The 23,911-nt window shown below is 39.6% G+C and overlaps 1 protein-coding gene across 4 annotated transcripts in view; it reads right to left on the reverse strand.

Annotated features, from left to right (window-relative positions):
- LOC126106893 (uncharacterized) overlaps positions 1-23,911 on the reverse strand; it is a 206,511-nt gene that overhangs the window by 97,860 nt on the left and 84,740 nt on the right. For all 4 annotated transcript variants that reach the window (XM_049913305.1, XM_049913306.1, XM_049913308.1 and 1 more), the window contains exons 5-7: positions 22,747-22,869; positions 20,927-21,042; positions 3,615-3,956 (exon numbers count right to left, since the gene is read on the reverse strand). In XM_049913305.1, the coding sequence (XP_049769262.1) occupies positions 3,615-3,956; positions 20,927-21,042; positions 22,747-22,869 (581 nt within the window). The remainder of the gene's footprint in view (positions 1-3,614; positions 3,957-20,926; positions 21,043-22,746; positions 22,870-23,911) is intronic.

The raw sequence follows: 23,911 nt of genomic DNA on the forward strand, positions 1-23,911 counted from the left end.
ACTTTCCTTTTCTAATATTGTTACATTCCATCCTGGATTTTCCATAATTTTATTAAACCAATTTTATATTCATTCATAACAACGAAAGCATATAACTGAGGAAATATATTGGGCTTTAGTTAAGTCCCATAGTGCTCAGAGCCATTTATATTGTGCTTTGTATCAATATGTGGGGCAAGGTTTATTGGTTTCAACAGCAGAGCAATGTTAATGAAAAGGTAAGTATCCACCTTTGAGTCACAAACTAGGGCAAAGCTTTCCACATACAATCAACAGAACTCTAAAGAAAAATACAAGGACCTAAAAGTAACAACAAAGCTGAAATTACGATCAAACAGAAAGCTTCATGGGAAAATGAAAACAGCTAACTGATGTAATAATGAAAAGAAGACTACAGTGATTTGGGCACACACACTGAATGGATTTGTAGCTGTTTATTTAGTTTAAGATCTCCTTGGTTAGTCTTAACCAAGGAGATCTTAAACTAACTAAACAGCTACAAATCGAATCCAACCTGGTTCACTGAAAATGACAAAGATATGATAAACACTCGAATTAGAACGGACACAAAAGGTAACAGAACATTTTTTAGAGAAGCAACATAAAGAGAGGATTACACAGAAAGAAAAAAAGAGGCCAGGAAATGGAAGTGGAGAAAACGAATGACACTCCTTGGAGGATGAAGGAAGTGTGGGACCACAGAAAATTGGATACAAAAAGAATCACGGCCTATTTTTATTTACCACACCCTTCAAAAAGGTTATTTGAAAAAGAAATCTGTACTCCACATAACACGGAAGAACTGCACCACATTCTAGTACCATTAATTACTTAAAAATCAACTACCACAATTAAATATACACAAGCAATGTAATGAAGTCTATGAACCGTATGTTGCTGATGGAGTACGACAGGCAATACTCTTAAGTGGGCTGAGAGGCAAAATGTTAGAATGTATTTACCATGTTTCATGGCAATTTTGTGGCATAATTGGACCATATTTGGCATAAAATGGTTAAAACTGGAGAAGACTTTCATGAAATGGGAATATCTGCACGAGATGTTATTTTATACACCCTTCTTTTTGAGACTGCTGTGCAGGTGGCTGTAATAGTACTTCAAAAGCTGATAAAAAGAAGATGAATATGGGGACTGATGACAAACAAGAAAAAGATCAAAACTTCGCAGCACAAGTGATAAAATGAAATTTCATACACGGAACTGGCAAAAATCAACAGATCGAATGCTTTCTGTTACCCAGGAGCATCGCTGTCACACAGAAGAAAAACCACTGTTAATCATATCCTCAAAATTGGTCAAAGGTAATGGACAACACATCTGAATTCTGTCTTCTGAAACAGAAACTAAGACAAAAGACTGAATGTCTTTTACATATATCTCTCAAAGGCCTTAGGTGGATTAGAGGGGAGGACGAGAGAATTCATAACACTGGGAATGTCCTTTTCTACGTCTGTCCATCTACACTCCGCAATGTCGCCTTACTGTGTCTGTGTGGGGCGGTACTTTATGCACCATTAACACTCCTGCCCTCCCCCTATCCTGGTACAGTCACAAATGGTTCAAATGGCTCTGAGCACTATGGGACTCAACATCTTAGGTCATAAGTCCCCTAGAACTTAGAACTACTTAAACCTAACTAACCTAAGGACATCACACACACCCAAGCCTGAGGCAGGATTCGAACCTGCGACCGTAGCAGTCCCGTGGTTCCGGACTGCAGCGCCAGAACCGCTAGACCACCGCGGCCGGCCAGTCACAAATGATGAGTGGAAACAATGAGTTTTAATAAGTGACCATTAGAGCTCAAATGCCTCAAATTCTCATGGCCTTTTTGTGAGATGTATGTAGGAGGAAGCAATATATTGATTAAGTCTTCTATGGCTTTGCAGTCTCAGGGGAGGGGAAAAAAGTACTATGGTACACTAATGTCTCTCTTTAAGTTTCTGATACTGCAGTTGTACAACACTTTTGTGCTTACTAAATGAAACTGCAGAGAAACTTTCAACAATTCATTGGATCTTCTCCATATTTCCAATCCATTATTTATGCGATACAAAGAAAAATGTAATGACAATGCTTTTATACATCAAAGCAGATTAGGGTAGATCTGTCTGACTCAATGAATAGAGAAAAATCTGCAAGCAAGAAACACACGCATTGTGGACTCGAACTCGACGCTCATGTATTCTCGACACAAGAATGGAAAGGAATGAAGGTCAACAATATGTACTATTGTAATATTACTTCAGGAATAAACATTAAAAAATGTTGCCTACCTACAGACAATCTAAATAATTCTCAGGAGCTTTATTTAAAAGTCACACAATTGTCCACCCCTGGTAGCTGAGTGGTCAGCCCGACTGAATGTCAATCCTAAGGGTTCAATTCCCGGCTGAGTCGAATACTTTCTCTGCTCGGGGACTTGGTGTTGTGTTTTGTCCTCATCATCATCATTTCATCCCCAAAGACACACACGTCACCGAAGTGGCGTCAAATCGAAAGACTTTCACCCGGCGAATGGTCTACCTGCCGGGAGGCCCTAGTCACACGACATTTACATTCAGTCACACAATTCATATGCTGGCATCATTTCATCCCCAACAACGCCGAAGTGGCGTCAAATCGAAAGACTTGCACCCAGCGAAAGGTCTACCCGACAGGAGGCCCTAGACACACAACATTTACATTTAGTCACACAATTCATATGCTGGTAAATCGCTAACACCATTTCATGGTAGAAAAGAGAGAGAGGCATTTTTGTCTGCATTTAAGTGAAAGAAAGTAATAATTTTGTAGGGAATCAAGAGACATGTTTAATACCTTAAAGAGAAAGTTACGGCAAGAGGAAACATTATATATGACAACAGATATATTGGCAGAGAAAAGACAATTTGGAGAGGAAGACAGAATCTTTTGCTTGATATATTCTGTTTATCAAATATAAGACTGTAGCTGGTGAGCAAAAATCCTCTCCATTTCTGTACTGTTGTCATGGAGAGAGAACAATAGCAAGTACCACCTCACCTAACATACTGAACTGGGTAGTGACAGGGAAAAACCTGGCTAGTTGAATAAGCCACCCAGAATTAATCACAAACAAGTGTGCTTCAAAAAAAGTCACCTGTTATTGAGCACCAATCTCAGATGGATGGTCGAAAGCTCCAATATCTGGTTTAGGCACTGTCAAGAAACAAAATCCGACAGGAACTAGGACAAATAGCCATTTTTGTGGTGCAGAAAAGGAATAAAAGAAACTCTTTTGAACACATGTCATGCAACTTTGAACATTTAGAGCATTCTAAAATCAATACTGTAACTTTCATTATACAGCGTCAATCAAAACGGTTATCTACTTCAATTTTTTTTTTTTTACAATTTCAGCACATGTGAACATTTTTGGGAATTTAAATGAATTAATTTTCACAAATCTACATAGCATTGTCCAGCAATAAAGCAGAAAGCTTACATTTTCTGAAAATAATATGTTCAGTGGCATTCATAAAATGAGTTTCAATTTTTTTTTTTTTTTTTTTTTAACAACTGGGTTATGAGTGCCCATGCAGTGCAGTACAGGGGTAAAGAAAGGTACTCACCTTTATACGAGGAAATGAGCGAGCGAGTTTCAGGTGTGACTGCGAACGCCCTGCGTGTTTGTTCAGCCCGCTGGGGCCAGCGATAGCTGGAGGGATTTTCTGCTCCACAGCTCCTGAAGTATCAGCAGGGGTGGCGCCCTGGTCTCTGTTGACAGAGCCTGAAGAACTGCTCTCTGACAGGCCATCGGTTTCCTCTTCCACAGACATTGGCTCCTGTTTGACATTGGACGGGCCGGAAGCAGATGACTGGTCTGATACAGGTGACATTTCACCAGCAGAAGCTTTCAGCTTCTGAATACGCTTCACAGATGAGGCAGTAGGTGTAGAAGGTGAACCGGTATCCTAAACGAAGTACACCAAAATTAGTTTAGTGATAACCAAAATTAAAACATCTGTTGCAAATGCAACGCCAATAAATATGATAGTCTTTATGAGTGTCCTGGGAAGTAACTGAAAATTCCTCCTATTCTGAAAACTTAACTTCAATCTTCTCAAAATACCATCCCTCAAAAGTCATATGCAGCAGTAACTAAGTGAAAGCTCCATAATATACGTATCTTGTGGAGTTTGTTCACACACCGTCGGGTGGCTTGCGGAGTATGGGTGTATATGTAGAAATGTTTCAAAGAATACTAGACAAAAGTGCTAACCAACAAAAGTGTATATTGCACTGCTGCATGTTATATATTTTGTTAAATTCAAAGACAAGAAAATAAATACAATAAAACAAACCAATTTATATACCAGACCTAATTTCCTACTGGAAAATATGGAACTAGTTGTTGGCAGCGACTGCTGCATTTGAAAGCATAAGAGATAATGTAATCAAATGACTCCTTCCTAAATTGATAATCAGCACTGCCGACCCCTTCATATAGGTCCCATAAAAGGAACCTGAAGGGCACAAATGATGCAGCAGGATGCTCACAAATTCATGGAGAGATTTACTGAGAACTGAAAGAGTTTGTGTACATGATTTAACAACTTAGAGAAAACTTTTGACAATGTGCGAAAATCACATAAATAAAATAGTGGACAAGACAATCACTTACACCTCACTCACTATATTGGGCAGGGGGTATGTGGGAAACACGTGGAGGTTTTCAGTAAGACAGAAACAATGAGAAAACAAATGGGTAGAATTGAAGGAAGATGTAGAATAAGGCCGCTGTCTAGCAACAACACTCTTCAATATGACAGAGTATTTAGAAGATATTATTTGAGTGTTGTTTACTGATCGACAAAGAGGCAAATCCAGGATGGAATGTAACAATACCAGAGAAGGAAAGTTGCAACTCACCATATAGCGGAGGTGCTGAGTCGCGATAGGCACAACAAAAAGATCAGCTTTCGGCCATTAAGTCCTTTGTCAGCAGTACACACACACACACACACACACACACACACACACACACACACACAAGTGCAATTTGCACACACGTCTGCAGTCTCAGAGAGCTGAAACTACACTGCAATTGGCAGTGTAGTTTCAGCTCTCTGAGACTGCAGACATGTGCGCAAGTTGCATTTGTGTGTGTGTGTGTGTGTGTGTGTGTGTGTGTGTGTGCGCGCGCGCGCGTGCATGCATGTGTGTATGTGTGTTTACTGCTGACACAGGCCTTAACGGCCGAAAACTATAATTGTGTGAATCTTTTTGTTGTGCCTATCGTGACTCAGCATCTCCGCTATATGGTGAGTTGCAACTTTCCTTCTCTGGTATTGTTGCTAAGGAACAAGAGAGATCTGTAGAAAATGTGGGTTCTTCTAGCCAAGGATGAAAAGGAGCTTCAAGAAATGGTAGAGGAGATCAGAATTATGAGTAAAAGATTATGAAATGAAAAATAAATGTAAAGAAAATGACAATAGGAAAGAATGAAAGGTTAAAAATAATGCTCTATGGAGACAAAATGGTACATGTGTCAGATTTTTTAAAGTACATAACAAGTACAATAGAAAACAATTACAAATGCATTAAGAACAACAGTGGCAAGCCTGGCATTCTCTGAGACAATGATTTTCAGTACCTATGTGAACATGAGATTAAGAAAAATAATTGACCAGGCGGAGTAGGATTCATGCACTGAGGGTTGCATACAAACTTAATTATGTGTAGAGACAGTTCACCCATTCTGGGAATCGAGAATCATGACCATTTTTCCCTGTTATCAATAATGATACTGTCAAGATATAATTCCCATGTATTCCAAGACTTTCAAAAAGGTTTTAATGTCAAGTTTAACATCTGATGACAAATGAAGTTTCTTTTGTTTAATGTAATTCAAAAAAACAAATTTTGAAATTTCCCTTTACCTGTACTGTGAAACCTTGCCTCTTGCTGAGGGAGTTTGTGAGTATCAAAATATGTGACATAAATGCCCATATCTTTTGACTGCATTGACTTGGAAGTTTCAATTTGTTTACACCTCTAAGGAACCATAGACCTTAGTATGCGATACAAATTTCAACATCTATCCATTCCGGAGGAAAAAGGTTTTTTAAAATTCAGACAGACAGGTGGACGACAAAGTGATCCTATAAAGATTCCATTTCACCGATTGTGGTAAGGAACCCTAAAAATTATGAAGTGTATTATCTAAAGTGGCCTACTATAAGGCAAGAACTTGAAATGTGGAAAGAAGATAGGAGGGCAATGAGGGCTTTTGAAACATCTAAATAGTAGAAACTGGAAAAAGTGGCTAGGCAACAAATGAAGAAATCCAATTATTGGACATAACTAAACATGGAAAAAGAAATGGGATTGGGCGTATACTGAGATAGTATCGTTGGTTGGTCGATTTGGGAGAAGGGACCAAATAGCAGACTCATTGGTCCCATCACATTAGGGAAGGATGGGGGAGGAGTCGGCCATGTCCTTCACGGGAACTATGCTGGCATTTGCCTGAAGCAATTTAGGGGAATCACAGGAGAACTAAAATCAGGATGGCCAGACACTGGTTAAAACCATCGTCCTCCCAAAGGCGAGTCTAATGTTCTCACCACTGTCCCACCTCGCGCTGTCTGACATAGCATGGCTGGATTTTGAAAATCACTTTAGGCAGTGGCACAAAAGGACCCAGATCTTAGGAAACCTGCTTAATAGTTGCAAAATCTACAAACTGATGAATGAACTGACCAACTACAGAAAACGGCAGGGACCTATTCGTCACATGCAGAAATCTCACAATGGTTAGGGGCGTTTCTGAAAGGAAGATTAGGGCTTAATGTTCTGTCAAGAACGAATCATTAGACAGAGACCAAGCTCAAACAGGGGAAGGGAACTGGCCGTACCCATTCCAAAGGAACTACTACGGCATTTAGCTTAAGTGGTTTAGAGAAACAAAGGATTGGTGTCTGGGGCAAAATTTGAACCACCGTACTCTTGAATGCAAATCCAAGTGTCTTACTACTCCACTTGTTGCCACTATTGGATTCTTCTGCAAAACTCATGAGGGCATGGTCCAGCATATCGAGCAGGAGTCTCTTCTACCTTCAACCAGTATGATTATGCTGGTTTGTCACTCTGCAGTAAGATCCAGGTGCAAGGCTACCATTTCAATCAATACAGCTACATCTAACCAGCAATTACCATGCTGAAAATCACTTCTGACCGGTTAGATGATGCTGCTGCTGCTGATGATGATATCTTTAGATTCACAGAAATTAAATCTACCAATGTTAATTTTAATGACAATTAAACATTCAACTCTCTGTTCCCAAGTAAAACAATATGATACAGGCTGACTACAAGTTTTCTAGGCATGGAACACGAGTCTGCATTACAATGAACATGATAAAGGGTACAGCAAGCATGTTCTTCAGCCGCTCTCCTTGCATAAAATACATTTACTTTGGTAAAAGCAGTTTCTAAGCATGTGGGTCAATTTTTAATCTTTACAAACACTGCTCTTCTGCCTGAATGACCATGACAAAATGTAGAGAAGACTCTTCAAACAACAAATGTTTACCTCCTCCTCTCTGTCACCAATTTATACTGGAATTGCAAATGACAATTATATCTGTCGCTCACAGTAACTAATTACTGTGTGCATTAGGGCAACAGAGATCCTCTACCGGATTTGCCGGCAATGAACATTATTGTGAACTGACCTCACAATTTACCTCCTCAGTTCTTGAGCTTTTCTCATCCAGTTATCTTTTGATTTAAAGCAGGTACAGTTATTTTACAAGTCCCTTCACCCACTGCTTCTTGTTTTTACACCCAGCACTGCTTTTTGCATTTACACCCAGCAAAAGACTTCCCTGGCCTTTCTTATAATAGCTTATCTTCATAGCTTTGACGCGAACACACTCTGGCATGCCATCCACCTGTTCTGCCCACCTATGTTCAGTTAAGTTTCATTTCTGCGAATGGCTGCAAATGGGGCTGGCACAGTGAGCCGTCATCAGTCAGCTGCATCCAGCTGTACGGTGGCAGATAATAAGGTGTGGCACATGGGACATACAAGGTATCATTTGTTTCGTTCATGGGCTCTGCAACTGAGGCACCTTACACCATACCAAACACTGGGGTCCGCAATCCTTCAGAGCAGTGGGTTGTAATGAATTTACGTCACTCAAGGCAGAGTGTCAACGTGGGGATGGACTGTCCAGCCCTGCCCGTTGATCTAGTGAGTGGACTAGTGGCCACTCCTTCAGCGTAATTCAAGCAGGCTCACGAGGAGATGGGTTTATTAGTTCTTGGGAGATACAATGTTAGGTGCATTATGAAGCCCATTAGAAAAACAGCATCCAGGGCTTGATAGAAATCCAATGTGCGATTAGTACGTTTGCCTAGAGGCCTCATATAAGATGTGGAGGCCACCTTCCCTACAGCTATTAAGCGTTTCGCTGCTACAGAAGTGCTCACTGCATTCCGTGCTAAGGCACCTTTTGTTATGACTGTACTTCTCATCAAATGTTGGTGCCTTTGCTGAGAGACGGCATTCCAGCAGATACGGAATATTTACCATCGAATTTTTCGAAAACTATTAGGCGAAAAAATTTGACTTTTGCACATCTCACAGTCTGGTAGTTTTGCTCAATGAATGGCCAATTTCTTTTCGTTGTATGCCAGAGTTACTGTACTTCATAAAATTAAGTAAAACATTGTGCAAAATTTTAGAGATTTTCCAGAGGTAAAGACACATTGCATAAACTTTGCGTATGGTCGATTTTAGCACATACATCACAATGAATGAAATGTTAGGTAAGATATTGAAATTTAAAGCAGAATGATATCTCATTTTGTTCTTGAGGTATTGCCTTTTATACCTGAAGGAAAATCATGTGTGACGCCCCCATTCACAGTGTTGTGCATCACAAATCATGTGGTCATAAACAATTGTCCTATCCCATAAAGGATTCTAGATATCAACATGAGATTTTCTGCAAATGGTTGCACACAAAGACGCACATATGCTGTAGGATAAATACCAGAAACTTCTTTATTCGCAGAGATATTGAAGCATCCCATTGGCAGCAGTGATAGGCCAGCTCAGAATGCATGCAGATGTCTGTATGCACTGTAGGAAAACAGAAGTATCACATGTAAGCATGCCATAGAACCTGGAGATTGTTGTAGCAGGGCATGCATACATACATGCTAACAGCAGTGAAAGGGTTAAGGGTTCAAGATGCAGTCATTTTCACATTTTGGCACAACTGATGCCTGTCACTTGGATTCTGAGGCCATTTTCAGCTCGTACAGGCAGATGTTGGAAGTGATGAAGACTGTTGGCCTCACTTACAAGGTGCGAGCAGAGATCACAATTTGCAGTATTGTACCCAGAACTGATCAGGATCCTTTGGTCTGGAGCCGAGAGGGTCTCACCTGGAGGCTCCACTGATTCTGCGACTGTCTTGTCTGCAGATTTCTGGATCTGTGTAATGAGGTGGAGAATTCTACGACCCCCTTGGGGTGTGAATCACACACAGAAAGCACCTATCAGGTAGCAGAGTAGATGTGAAGCACACATCAGGTCCCCCCCCCCCCCCCCTCCCCGAGACTGAAATCAGACCACATGAAAAGCAACTACACTTTGACTGTTAACATTTTTACACTAATCTGCCAAAGCATTCATAACAAAATTCATAAATGTACTGCACTCTAGGAAATTTGTCACGCTCATATTAGTCTTGGAACCAAGAGCTGGATGAAACCCAAAGTAGAAAGCTCTGAAATATTTAATGAGGCATGGAACATATTTCAACAGATTAGATGCCATAAGAGGAGAAATGTTCATTGCAGTCAATCGAAATACTGGGTCCACAGAGCTCAAGTATGACTGCAAAGTTATCTGGACATGAGTAACTGACCTAGGTGAACTCACGTTGATCACAGGATGTTTATACCAGCCACCCAATCCCACCATAGGAGTCGTAGAATTATTCAAAGAATGTCTATGCTCAGTGGTATAGAAATGCCCAGATCGTACAATACTGGTTGGAGGCAACTTTTACCTAGAATAAACTGAGACTTCTATGGATCCATTATAGGTGATAGAGACAGAGAGGCTTGTGAAGTAGATGAGCATTTCTTAGCACCCTCCTTACACAATGATTGAATATAATTTAGTTACAAGATGATGACGTAGAAGAATTATCAGCAAAGTTTAAAGTAATTGTAAATCACGCACTGGAGAAGTATATGCCGAGTAAGTGGATTATGGATTAAGTGGACCAAGTGTGGCTTGACAACAAAATTCGGTTAATTCTGAGGAAGCACAGCTTGTTGCTCTCTCAGTTCAAAAAAGAAAGTGGAAATATAGATAAGCAAAAAGCGGTAGAAATTCATGTGCCTACAAAAAGATCGAAGTGTGAAGCATACAACTGCTTCCACCACAGTAGCTTAGCGAAACACCTTGCCAAGAAGCTGCAAAAAGTCTGGTCCTATATTAATGACCAACCAGGATAAGGCTTCTATCCAGTCACTTGTCAATCTGGTATTGACAAACAACTGAAAGAGTTGAAAACACGTAAGTCACCAGATCCACACTGAAAAACAATACAGTTTTACACAGACTACTCTACAGTACTGGCCCCCTTACTGAGCTCGCATTTATCATGAATCTCTCACCCAGCACTAAATCCCACGCTATGAAAATTGCGCTCGTGACTCCTCCGTGTAAGAAGGCTAAAAGAATGGACCCGCAAAATTTCAGACCGATATCCTGAACACAGGTTTCATTGCCAAATTCTAGAACATATTCCGAGATTGACTACAACATTTCCTTGATTCAGAGAAACTCCTGTGAAACTCAGCTTGTGCTTTTCTCACACAATATCCTGCAAGTTATGGATGAAGGGAAACAGGTAGATTCCATATTCCTCATTTTCTGGAAAGAGCGACACACAGCCACAGTTCTGAAAGTCAAAGAAGGTCACACTTGTTCTCTACACACATAAACAATATGATGGACAGTGTGAACAGCAATTTAAGACTGTTTGCCGATGACAGGAAAGTGATGTCACTGAGTGATGACAGGAGAGAACACAATGACTTAAAGTGGCAGCCTGCTCTCAATGTAAGGAAACGAATTCAGTTGAGTAGGAAATACAATCCTGTAATTTTCGAATACAGTTGTTAGTGGTTTCAGTAACAACGATTAAATATCAAAGTGTAACATCACAAACAATATGAAATGGAATGAGCATATACGTTTAGTTGTAGGGAATGAGAGACGTTGACTTTGGTTTGATGTGAGAATTTTTAGCTCACCTATAATGGAGACCACATGTAGAAAACTAGAGCGACCAATTCCTGAGTACTGCTCACGTATTTGGGAACTGCACCAAGTCGGATTACAGGAAGGCATCAAATCAAGTCAGAGGCGTGCTGCTAGATTTGTTATCAGTAGTTTCAATCAACATGTGAGCATTACTGAGATGCTATGTGAATAATGGTAATCCCCAAGGTGAAAACCACATTCTTTTCATGAAACACTACTGAGCTTGTCGAGAGCACTGGTATTGACAGCTGATTGCAGAATGATTCCACTGCCAGCAACATACGAGGATTGTCCTAAAGATAATGCACCACCTTTTTTTTCCTCAGCGAAAACAATGTTACTAATGCGAAACATTACATATGTATTACACTGTTCGACATGGGTTCTATTTCTGATATTAAAGTATGTGCTTCTAGACTATTTTACCGTGGGAAATTAAAAAATGTAAACAAAATATCGTTGTCAGGGATACTTTTTATGTAATATATATGTATATTCACAATTCATGGCAAACACAGACGTTATACAGAAATACGGGTATGTTACTGCATCCAGTAGTGATAGAGCGTGATAATTTCTTGTGCAACAGCAGGTGGGAAGAATCAGACATCATTAGGTTATCCCCCGCCACATCTATGTCATTAAGACCACCTGAAACATATCATTAACTCGAACGGCGACAGCCGGTCGCTGCCTCGGCAGTAAAGCTTCACGTCTCCTAGTGGCAGGTTCATCGAGTTTACAACAGTGGTGTTAGCCGCAATTTGTGTCAGCCTTAACGAGTGGGTGTTTTGGCTGACAAGTTACTGTCTGTCATATTTCCGAGCACGGTTGAATTTTTTAGTTCCTGTGTGTAAACTGATTGAGCCTGGTGCTGAAGGTAAAACAACTGCTTGTTTTTACACATCAGCGTTCCTCTAGTTCCCTACTATTAATTTAATACAGGTGTATTACCAAAGTGGTATTTTTAAATTTGCAGAAATGCCACGTCATCGTGGATGTCGATATAAGCCGGACAACTTCTGCTACATCTGTGGGACGTTCACTTTTGCCAGAAATAGGAAGAAAATTTCTTCAGTCATAAAGAAAGCATACAAACATTACTTTGGAGTAGAGGTAAGAGACCAAGATAAAGAATGGGCACCACATTTCTGTTGTGCTACATGTTACTGCAAACTAATTCAGTGGTGGAAAGGTAAAGAGAATGTGGTGTTGTTTGCTGTTCCGATGGTGTGGAGGGAGACTAAGGACCATGTTTAACAAAAATTCAGGGTTTTACAAACAAAAAGTCGAAGAGGCACATTGTTTACCCAGATCTGCCTTGCGAGAATGCCAGTGCAGCATTCCGACAACCTTCCAGTACCTTCAAGAGCTCGAGGTCAAATTCCGAGTGACAGTGAAATAAGTAGTACTGAAGAAATTACAGATGATGATTATTTATATCGCTGCACAAGTGAGTCATAGCCACATTTGTTAACACAGGCAGATTTAAATGATTTAGTATGTGATCTAGGACTAAGTAAACAAAAGGCGCAGCTGCTTGGTTCAAGGTTACAAGAGTATAATCTACTGCACCAAAGTACTAAAATCAGTGTGTTCAGGCACAGAGAACATGCCTTTATTTCTTATTTTTCAACTGATGAAGCACTGACATTTTGCAATGATGTTGCTGGCCTGATGAAAGTGCTGAACTTCGCTTATATTTCACAGGAGTGGAGACTTTTCATAGTTGCATCGAAAACAAATCTGAAGGGTGTTCTGCTCCATAACGGAAATAAAATACCCTCTGTTCCAGTAGCTTACGCTAGTCTGACAAAAGAGAATTACGAATTCATACAAAGGATGCTAAATTCAATAAAATACAATGAACACAAATGGAAAATATGTGCAGATTTCAAGGTAATTGCTATGGTACTGGGAATGCAACAAGGCTACACAAAGTATGCCTGTTTTCTTTGCGAGTGGGATAGTCGAGACCGAAATTCTCACTACGTGAAAAAGAAATGGCCAAGGCGAAGATGGAAAGTTGGTGAAAAGAATGTACAACGTGAAAGTCTGCTAGCTCCTGAATATATACTACTTCCACCGCCTCACATCAAACTTGGCCTGATGAAACAATTCGTGAAGGCCATGGATCCAACAGGCTGTGGGTTTGCATATCTCGCTACCAAATTCCCCCCGTCTTTCAGTTGCAAAAATAAAGGAAGGTGTATTTGTGGGCCCACAAATCAGGGAGCTGCAGAAAGATGCAAATTTTGAAGCACGTTTAACTGATAAAGAAAAAATCGCATGGGACTGTTTCAAGATGGTGTCGGAGAAATTCCTCGGAAGAAGAAGAAGAAGAAGAAGAGCTACTAACTCAAAGCAATGGTGAAGGATATGATCAAAGCATATCAGGATTTGGGGTGTAATATGTCTTTGAAGGCACATATGAGGGACTCTCATCTGGACTACTACACAGAGAGTTGTAGTGACGTATCAGATGAACATGGGGAAAGAGTCCATAAAGACATTTCTACCATAGAAAGGCGCTATGAAGGGAAGTGGGTACCTTCTATGTTAGCAGATTATTGCTGGAATATCGTTCACGAGAAGAAAGATTCACAATACAAGAGAAAAAAAGTGATGTGCATTACAAGGCAGTGGCTCATTGTTTTGTCAATTTTCTGTAATTTCTCATGTCAAATAAATGCTTCAAAGTGTATACACAAAGTTTACTGTGATATATGTTAGATCCCACCCTCCATTAATGTTTGCTGCACTATACCAGAAACTGAAAAGAGAAATAAAATTGCGAATACTCATAAACTATCCCTGACAGAAAAAAACCAAAAACAGTTTTCAATTCAGCACTCAAAATACAACTAGGATCACAATTTTTTTATCAGAAAGTTTCAAAATGGTGTCTGTAGGTGATGTACATTACAAGCAACGTACCATCATGAAATTTCTCACTACAGTTAGTCACTGGGCACAGAGATGGGGCTCAGCGGAGATCCACGATTTGCAGTGGTCGTGGAGACCATACACGGCTGTCGCACCTGACAGCCCTGACCTAGCCCCCTCGGACTTCCAATTGTTTGGGCCATTACAGGATGCCATTTGTAGAAGGCATTTTGGGGACGATGAGAAGGTGATTCGCACAGTGAAGCACTGGCTCCACCACCAGGACAAGAATTGTTACTGACAGGGCACACTGGCCCTTGTTTCACACTGGAGGGAGGCCACAGAATGGAATGGAGATTATGTGGAAAAACAGGGCGTGTAGATAAAACACCGCTCTTTCAGGTGTGTAATTCTCTTTACATTCAGTAACGAATTTTTGAAGTGGGGAAGAAAAAAAATAAAAAAAATGTGGTGCATTACTTTCTGGACAGCCCTCGTACATTTCGTGTAAGAAAGGAAGTGACCAGTAGAATGCAGGTGTAGGTCTCTAACAGGATTTTTCGTTCAGAAATTAATAGTTTCTTATCACTTGATTTTGTGGTAGTCAAGGTCTCAGTATCTCTGCCCAGGGTCTCTCCCCCGAATACATGACAACAGAGCTGAATAAATCATCCCCAAACGTTTCAGAGGGACTCTCATATTTCTAATCTCAGAGAGAGAGGGGGAAAAAACCCTGCTATTTGTTAACATTAGTATCCCATAAGTTCCACTGTGCAATTAACTTGTAACAAAATTTTCATAGACGTGACTTCTCTGCAGTGGAATACATACTGCACCAAACATGTATGATGCATTAAAATGGTGTGCTGGAACCAGATGTGGACCCAGATACTGTCCTTCTACAGGAAGTGCACTACGAATTATGCTAGCAACACACAACTAATTGACTGAGAGCTTCAGCTTGGCCTGGTTCTTCTCCGTACTTTCTAAGCCACAAAGAGGTACCCGACACTGCCACATAACTAACACCCTATGAGAAGGGACTGTATTGATCTCGACTGAATCGGAGCACAGGGATGTAACTGAAACAAGTTTTTAATCTTCACTGAAACAGTTACTAACTTCAACTAGTGGCGAGTCCACACAGGATGCTCAGATAACAAAACTGTTTGTGCTCTGCAGATAGGCTTATACAATTCCCTGTGTAATTTTCCACAAATGTTTCTCACACTATAGCAATTTGGGACCTAATGATTTACTTCTCTCCTTCCTGATTTCTAAAACTTTCCAACATTAAATTAATCATTTTTAAGAAATCAAATCACACAATCAAATATTAAATAACAAAAATATGAAAATTGGTATGTTACATTATTTCTCCACCGCAGTAAATTGTGTGTATCAAAATATCCTGTTACCTATAATAGGCTATTGTGGATGTAATGGCGCAGTACGGGACTGGTTTGATTCTCATTCAGAAAAAAATCATGCTAACCGTGTCTTGATGTCATTTGCACAGTGAATAATGAAATTGTGGTCAACAACATGGGACGAGGACCCTTCTGCCCTTCCTGTTATGAACTATCATACTGTTTAGGGCTGGGAGAAGAAATAAAGCACAACTAGAGAAAACGTGATCTGAGGCTTTCCCAGTTAAATATGCTGCTTTTATTATTTTCAGATATACTTCTGGATTCAATCATCTTAAACCCACAATATTTCAGCAGACTGCCAATTCGTCATCATCTGGTGGTCCTGATGGAATTAAGTGTCTGAGGCAGGCCTGTAGCATTTATACCCTCAGCCCTCACTGGTTTGCACGTGGTCAGTCCTGGGGCCGAGTGAGGCTGTGATGTCAGCAAGTCTCACTAGCATTCTATCAGCCATCCTTTGGTGGAGCTGCGTTATCTTGGCTACCACTGATAGATTTTGGAACTGCATTTTCAGGAGCTGTAAATCTGGGCTAACACTGATAAATTCTGGGACTGCATTTTCAAAGAAGCAATTTAAATTTGTGTGACAGGGACAATGGCTTCCAACTGAGCAAGGCTGGGAGCCAATACTAAGCTCATCAAAGCAAAATGTGACACACAGACACAAGACGCAACAGGGACGGTGGGTGGAGTGTTCCTCCACCATCGTAGCCACATGTACACTACCATGGAGTATGGTGGGGCTGGCAAAGCCTGAGCTTTGGACTGGTAGGTACAAATACTGCCAGCCCACCACAGTTTCATTACATCAGCATCACCTGATGATGGTGAAATGGTTGTGCACAGAAATATGTGGCCTTTCGAAGATTGGATTTGGCGGTACACTCAAGAATCGTGGAAGCAGCATTTATTGTAGAAAATACAAGTATTGTTATTAAACTAAAATAAGAAAATTGAAAAGTAGCATATTTTACATATTACTTGTTGGCCTTACACCAATACGTTTGCTTTTGATCTGAAAAACACAGGTTGTTAACAAAAGTTTGCCATCAGGAAACTTTAAACAGAATAAAAGGTTTTATGAATCTTGAGGCATGTACTCATAAAAACATAAATATATGAGGTCTGTCTAAAAAGTATCCGACCTTCGATTTTCCCATGCAAAATAGAGACGACAGTGCGGCGTCACTGTACACGGTAAAGGAAGAGACCTTTATGCGCATGCGTGAATTTTGTCCCCGCCTTCCACCGCGTCTGTCGCTGCCTGTTGGTCACTGAGTGATGTGCTACACAACATGTTCGTTGGATTATCAATTCTCTCAAGATGACTGATACTGCATCAAATTTTGTCAAAAGCTTGGTGATTCTCAAAGCAAAACAATTCGTAAGATTCGGCAGGTGTCTGGAGAAGATGCAATAGGTGTAGCACAAATTAAGGAGTAGTTCAATCGATTCAAAAATGGCCGCACATCAGTGGAGTGGCTCGCATTCTGACAGGCCCCAAACTGCTTGGAGTGCAGGAGAGTGCCCAAGAGGTTGGAGTGAGTAAAGATTCTACACATGCAATTTTGAATGATGATTTGAACATGCACAGAGTGGCTGCGAAATTCTTGCCCAAGTTGTTGTCGCGGGAACAAAAACACATCTGTTTTGGCATTGCACAGGACCTTCTGGACATCAACACTGGTCCTGGGTTTCCGAACACCGTGATAACTGGAGATGAGTCATGGGTGTACAGGTACAACACAGAAACAAAAAGAGTGTCTTTTTGAGAGTAGAGAAGAGGTAATGTGGAACATGACAACAGAGCTGAACACCATTACAAAAGAAGACTTCCAGAGGTGTTTCCAGCAGTGGAAGGATCAGTGGGTTAAGTGTGAGCAAGAACAAGGGGGCTACTTTGAAAGGGATTAGGGTCCCAAACCTGTCAGGTATTCGAAATATTTTTTCTGGCCAAATGTTGAATACTTTTTAGACAAGCCTTGTATATTTGTAAGTGAATTGCATCAAAACAAAAATTCTGTTGTTAAAACTATGAAATTTAAAACCGAGAGAACAGCCTGCCAATACTTATCTTCAGGAAATGAAATTCTAAGTACTGTTGACAAAAGTAGGAAAAAACTCCCCTAACCTTTCATAAACTTGTCAATTGTTTTGGCTGTGTAGACACAAACAAATACACAAAAGTAAGGCAACGAATGGCCACACTGTGAAAGAAGAGAAAATATTTGCCAGTATCCCATACCTGGGCCATATATATTGTAACAGTTGCATTCTCAACTAATAATAAGTTAGGAAACTTACTCGCCCATAACAAAGTCAAATACACAAACATACAACAACAGCGGAATGCACAAAGTATCATGCCCCATGTGTTCTGCCTACTATGTAGGGAAAACAGGCAGAAATTTCAAAACTCATTTTGAAGAACAGGCTCAACCACTTGGAAAAATCAGTCATTGCATAACATATGTTAGAAATGGAACATGTCATCAACAGTCTAGAAAACAATCTGGTAGTACTAGATAATGAAGCCAAGACCCTAAATCTGTTAGAACAACTGGAAATATACCTGCACAAAATCAAAAAACCGGGATCTATGTTAAATGAACAAACATATTTTGCAAGTCAAAGTTATTTCAGTAATTTTAAAGACCTATTCTAAAATTATTTCCTGTGTATATCAATTGTTTAATAAGTGTATCTTTAGCATTACGAATAAATTCATCTTTGACCACACCATGTACAAAAACATCTGGGAAGTGTTTACAGACGTGTATGCAAATGTGCCTCTTGAATGAAGTGACGTGTGAAAATGATGGAGAAAAAATATTTGCTGTGTTAAACATTAAAAATGCTTTTCTTTGATTATGTGGTAAGTTTACGCTGTTCGTCTTTTCCACTATTTCACACATATTTTCTGCATTTGAGTTATGAAATTCATAACCTAACATCAAACCTTATCGTGACAGGAATATGCATTTGACCTCATTCAAGAGGAAAAAAAATAAAGCATGTATTAGGACAAGTTACACTTGATGATGGACCCAGAGGGTCCAAAGTGCACAAAAAAAAAAAAAAAAAAAAAAAAAAAAAAAAAAAAAAAAAAAAAAAAAAAAAATTGTGACTGGCAGTGTTTTTTAATTCATACCTCCAGTGTATTGAATAAAGTCACATTTGAAACTGCAAAATATGGATAAAATTAAATTAACAATTGTAAATTACTCAGTATTCAAATGGGATTGCATGCTATCCCATTTATGACATGCAGGCTCAAATAACTAAGTTTGCTAAGGAAACGATACTTCACTACTTACAGGCACTACTTACAGGCATCACTGGGTTGCAGACACACAATGAAAAGGACACTTGCCTGAGAAGCCGGAGACAGCAGTCTCGCGTGTGTGTGTGTGTGTGTGTGTGTGTGTGTGTGTGTGTGTGTGTGTGTGTGGGCGTGCGCACGCATGCAATTTGTTGTTGTTGGGGGTGTTGGTGTTGGTTGCTGTTTTGTAAATATTTGCAGTCAGACCTTAAGAGGCCGGAGACAGTAGCCAGGAGTGTGAGAGTAGTACCGTATTTACCCGAATCTAAGCCGCACTCGAATCTAAGCCGCACCTGAAAAATGAGACTCGAAACAAAGGAAAAAAAGATTTCCCGAATCTAAGCTGCACCTGAAATTTGAGACTCGAAATTCAAGGGGAGATAAAAGTTTTAGGCCGCACCTCCAAATCGAAACAAAGTTGGTCCATTGTAATATGAGACACAATTTAGGTCGAATGAATGACGATACAGCTACAGTAGTTTGGTTCGAGTCGTAAGCTTTACCAGGTAGCCATTGCTATGCGTCAGGCGCTCCGTCCGTATTTATACGGGTACCCTTCCTTTTTCACGTGCTTCGTCTGGTTTGAATCGATTGCTTATTTTGTTTGATCTGATGAGTGCCGTTTTCTCTGTTATAGGTGTTTACGTCACTCTAAGCTGAAAATGCATCACTGTACTGTGTCATGCATTGTTTGCCGCATTCTGATAGTGCGTGTTTACGGCCTGTCGCCGTCCGCGGCATGGCTTGCTTTTGTGCGCGCTACCGCCGCTTACAACTAAAAAGAGGCGAATCGTCTCATTAGCGAAGGAATGTCAAGAGACTGCTATTTGTTGTTACTTACACTGCTGCTTTCTTTGAGAATGATCAACAAGAACCAAATAATAGGCTGCGTATGATAGAACATGTTCTGAACGAGAGTTAGGCGAAAATTTTTCTCCGTTTGAAAATATTTGCGGCCGCTTCTTTAGTACATCAAATTCTGCACAGAAATTAGAGTCATCATAGATTTAAAAATCTAGTCAGTTGCCGTGGTTCATTTCTGACTGTATCACTATTAGGCTAAGAATAATACGAATATAAACAGACACGATAAGTGTATTCTTCCGCGTTTGCTGTTGTCTCACTCTAGTTTCGTAGTTTATTAGGCAGACAGGATTTAAATGAGATAGCAACAAACACGGAAGAACACATGGCAAAATGTTTATATTCGTATTATTCTTATGGTGAAGAGAATACTGCTTGTGATTCACATTTCATCAGGTTACTATTAGCAACCATCTCTTCTCACAGGTAGGAAAAAATTCAGAACATAGAGTTGGCCTTATTGAAAAACATCCCAAACAGTCTTGCCAGTCGGATTTTCATAGTACATTGAAATTCTAATACATTCGAAGATGAACAATACGGAATTTGTATTTACTTCGTTGGATAATGTATGAAAATGCAGTGGTCGAAACTCGGGGCGGAGAAAAAGAAGCTCTTCTTCCACCTTTTTTTTTTATTTATTTACTGACGCAGAGGTTTTGGCGCCAGTATTTATCTTTGTGCCTACGAAGCATGTCTGTGTAGCGCTACATATATTCTACGGCAGAAGTTATTTGTGGCGGCACCTACCAACATTTTTCAGAACTTCCGCTTGCTTTGCACTCGATTCTAAGCCGCAGGCGGTTTTTTGGATTACAAAAACTGGAAAAAAAGTGCGGCTTAGATTCGAGTAAATACGGTAGTTGTTGCTGTTGTGTCAATCTGTGAGAGTTCTACTTCTGAGGAAGGACTTTGTCCAAAAGCTTAAATATTTCTAGTACTCTCCTCATTCTGATGTGTGCGACCCAATGCGTCCTCTGTGGTGAGTAGCGATCTATCCTTTCCAGATTATTGTTGTTCCATCCAGGACTTTCAATTGGACAATTTCACTACGTGTTAACAAAAAGCATTGTAATTTACCTTGGGTGTTACTGACGTACGTCTTGCATCCCTGATCACTTCTTTATCTGGATCATTTATTCCAAGAGGCTCTTTAGTAAAAGTGAAGTTGTCCAGAGTTAAATCAGTGCCTTCAACTGCAACAGAAATTAAAGATTTAATGAAACCTACAGAAAGTGTTGACCACTTCAAATATTTACTTGGTATGTAAGTGTTTCCTGCTGAAGTTAAATCTGCATGATGGTATTCCTTTCATATTTAGTTACACATAAACACAATCAGTACCTCATTAGCATGACCTGATTGCCTTAAGCAGTGTATAATCCAACATATTTCTTGCACTGGATTTTTATTAAGTGCAACAGCAACCAGTATTGCAGAGCATTAATACAACAAACAACAAAATGTGGAGAATCATTGAAACTGAACTCAACATTTTTCATCAAGCATTTTAGGAAGTGTAAGGCAGTAAGTAATTAGTTTTCATTACTGGAGAAAGTTGCTCAGTATTAATGTGAAATGTTTAGGGGCCAACATTGACATATCAATTATGCTGTTCAATACAGAATGCACCGCCTTGCCAGTGGTGCCCACCCACAAGAAAATGGTTTAGACAATGTATGGTGATACTGTTCAGAAAAACAAAACAGTGAAAACTGCTGCATTTGATAAAATGCAGCAGTTTTGAAACAGGGGTGACAAAAGCTCCATATTTTCAAATGGTTCAAATGGCTCTGAGCACTATGGGACTTAACATCTGAGATCATCAGTCCCCTAGAACTTTGAACCACTTAAACCTAACTAACCTAAGAACATCACACACATCCATGCCTGAGGCAGGATTCAAACCTGCGACCGTAGTGGTCGCGCAGTTCCAGACTGAAGCGCCTAGAACCGCTCGGCCACACTGGCCAGCCCATATTTTCAATGATAAACCACATTTCATAAAAAAAAAAAACCATGCGAAAGTACAGCACTCACAGACCGAGAAAGAGATTGGAACAAGCAGCAATAAAAGAATAGTTACGTTAGTTGCAAAAATTTTCAGATTTTTTTTTTTGTTTTGATCTCAAGAGAAAATCAATAATCCTATGGAACATTGTGAGGGACAGTAAAAAAGAGCACGCCAATCAGAATAATGATCAAAAGAGAGTAAAAGTGAAATTCATGCTGTAATGTATAGGCTCACATTATTTTTTTTGAACTGTTTCCATTTGTATTGTGCACCAGTACCAAATGGGGTATTTTTTCAGTCAAAGTAGACTCAACAAATTATTCTAGTTCCAGATATACTCCCAGACAAATCAAGAAAATCACAAAATGGCATACCATAACAAACGATAATATTTTGATCTTGAGCCATAACAAGTAACTACAGATTTTTCCCTTACAAATTATTTTTGAAAAATTAAAACACTCCAAGGATGCTGAAACCATACTGAAATATGTTCAGCATACAGCATAGATATTAATAGCTGTATTTTGTGACAGTGGACTTCTAAAAATATTTTTTTTCCATATCCAAGCATTTTACTTAATTTTCCCTTTATTACAGCATTCTTTCCAAGCTTCATGAATGTCTTTCATATTGTGTTGAGCTGCAAAGAGATTCTACATACAAAGGGAGGATGAGTGGGTTATTAACTTTTTTGCTTTACTGTCTGCACCACATTATTTTTGAAAGTGTAGCAATCTGAAGAACAATGAACATTACGGAGTTTGTTCCGTCCTATTGTTTTTCACTTGTTGTCTTGGTTACAGCAACATTTTGTAAGAAATGCTGATGAGATTGGTGAGTAGTAAGGAACACTAGTTTAAAAACCCATGAAAGAATTACTTACGATTCTCCATCATCTCCCTGGTAGAACGCACTTTCTTCCCAGATGGGGTAAAATAATAGACATCTGCTAGTCCTTTTGTGGAACTACCACCAGCACTTCGGAACACGATCTCGCGCTTCCAACCTTCAAAGAAACATAAAAGAATCCAATAAGCATTTGGGCAATTACAGTTATTCATAAATCAGGGGGATAAGTGAAACACACAAAGAATTGTTCCTGATAATTTTACAGTAATGCTGTCGATGAAAGAGTATCAGCATGCGACATATATGGGCAATAAAACAAAAATTTAAACAATACGGCATAATTTGATGTCCTTCACACCATGTTCTGAGGCATCAAGGGATCACCAATTTAGCATTGGAGGGCAGTGTGGAGCGTAAAAATCGTAGAGGGAGGCCAAGAGATGAATACACCAAGCAGATTCAGAAGGATGTAGGTTGCAGTAGGTACTGGGAGATGAAGAAGCTTGCACAGGATAGAGTAGCACGGAGAGCTGCATCAAACCAGTCTCAGGACTGAAGACCACAACAACAACAACAACAACACACCCAGTTAAGTTTCGAAAATAAAAATTAACTTTTTTTGCCAAACAATATGAAATGCAGAACTAAGGTGCATAAATTTGTACCTTGTCTGATTTCACAACATAGTCGAATGGTTCGAATTTTAAGATTTAGGGGAAAAAAGTTTTGCAATTTACTGTGAGTACAGAAAAAAGTGATAAATTGTACCGACAAGATGTGACTGTTTCTGCTGCTTAAAATTACTGTACATAAATCAGCAAAAGCCCAAAGATATCATTCGTGCAAACTACAAAGATGTTAGTCTCTGATGACATGTAACATTTTAAAATAACTGCAGTCACAAAGCCTTTACTGAACACTCCCCTATCTTTTAGTTCATATTTATGGACTCATTTATTACAATTATGTGCACCATTATGTGTATCAGTGCATCTGTATGATCTGTTCAATTTCTGTCATGTGAGACACTCAAGAATCTCCTGCTTTCTATGTCACATTTTCCTCCTTGAAGCTTACTAAGTGCCCCTCCTATGATGGATCTGGGAGATGTGTTATTTTCTACCGGATTTGTCCATACCAAATCTAATGAGGGAGGTTGTAAATGTTTTCTTATATTTTTTTGTCAGAATATTTTTTTT

The sequence above is a fragment of the Schistocerca cancellata genome, chromosome 10 (genome assembly GCF_023864275.1).
Source record: "Schistocerca cancellata isolate TAMUIC-IGC-003103 chromosome 10, iqSchCanc2.1, whole genome shotgun sequence".
NCBI classification, from domain to species: domain Eukaryota; kingdom Metazoa; phylum Arthropoda; class Insecta; order Orthoptera; family Acrididae; genus Schistocerca; species Schistocerca cancellata.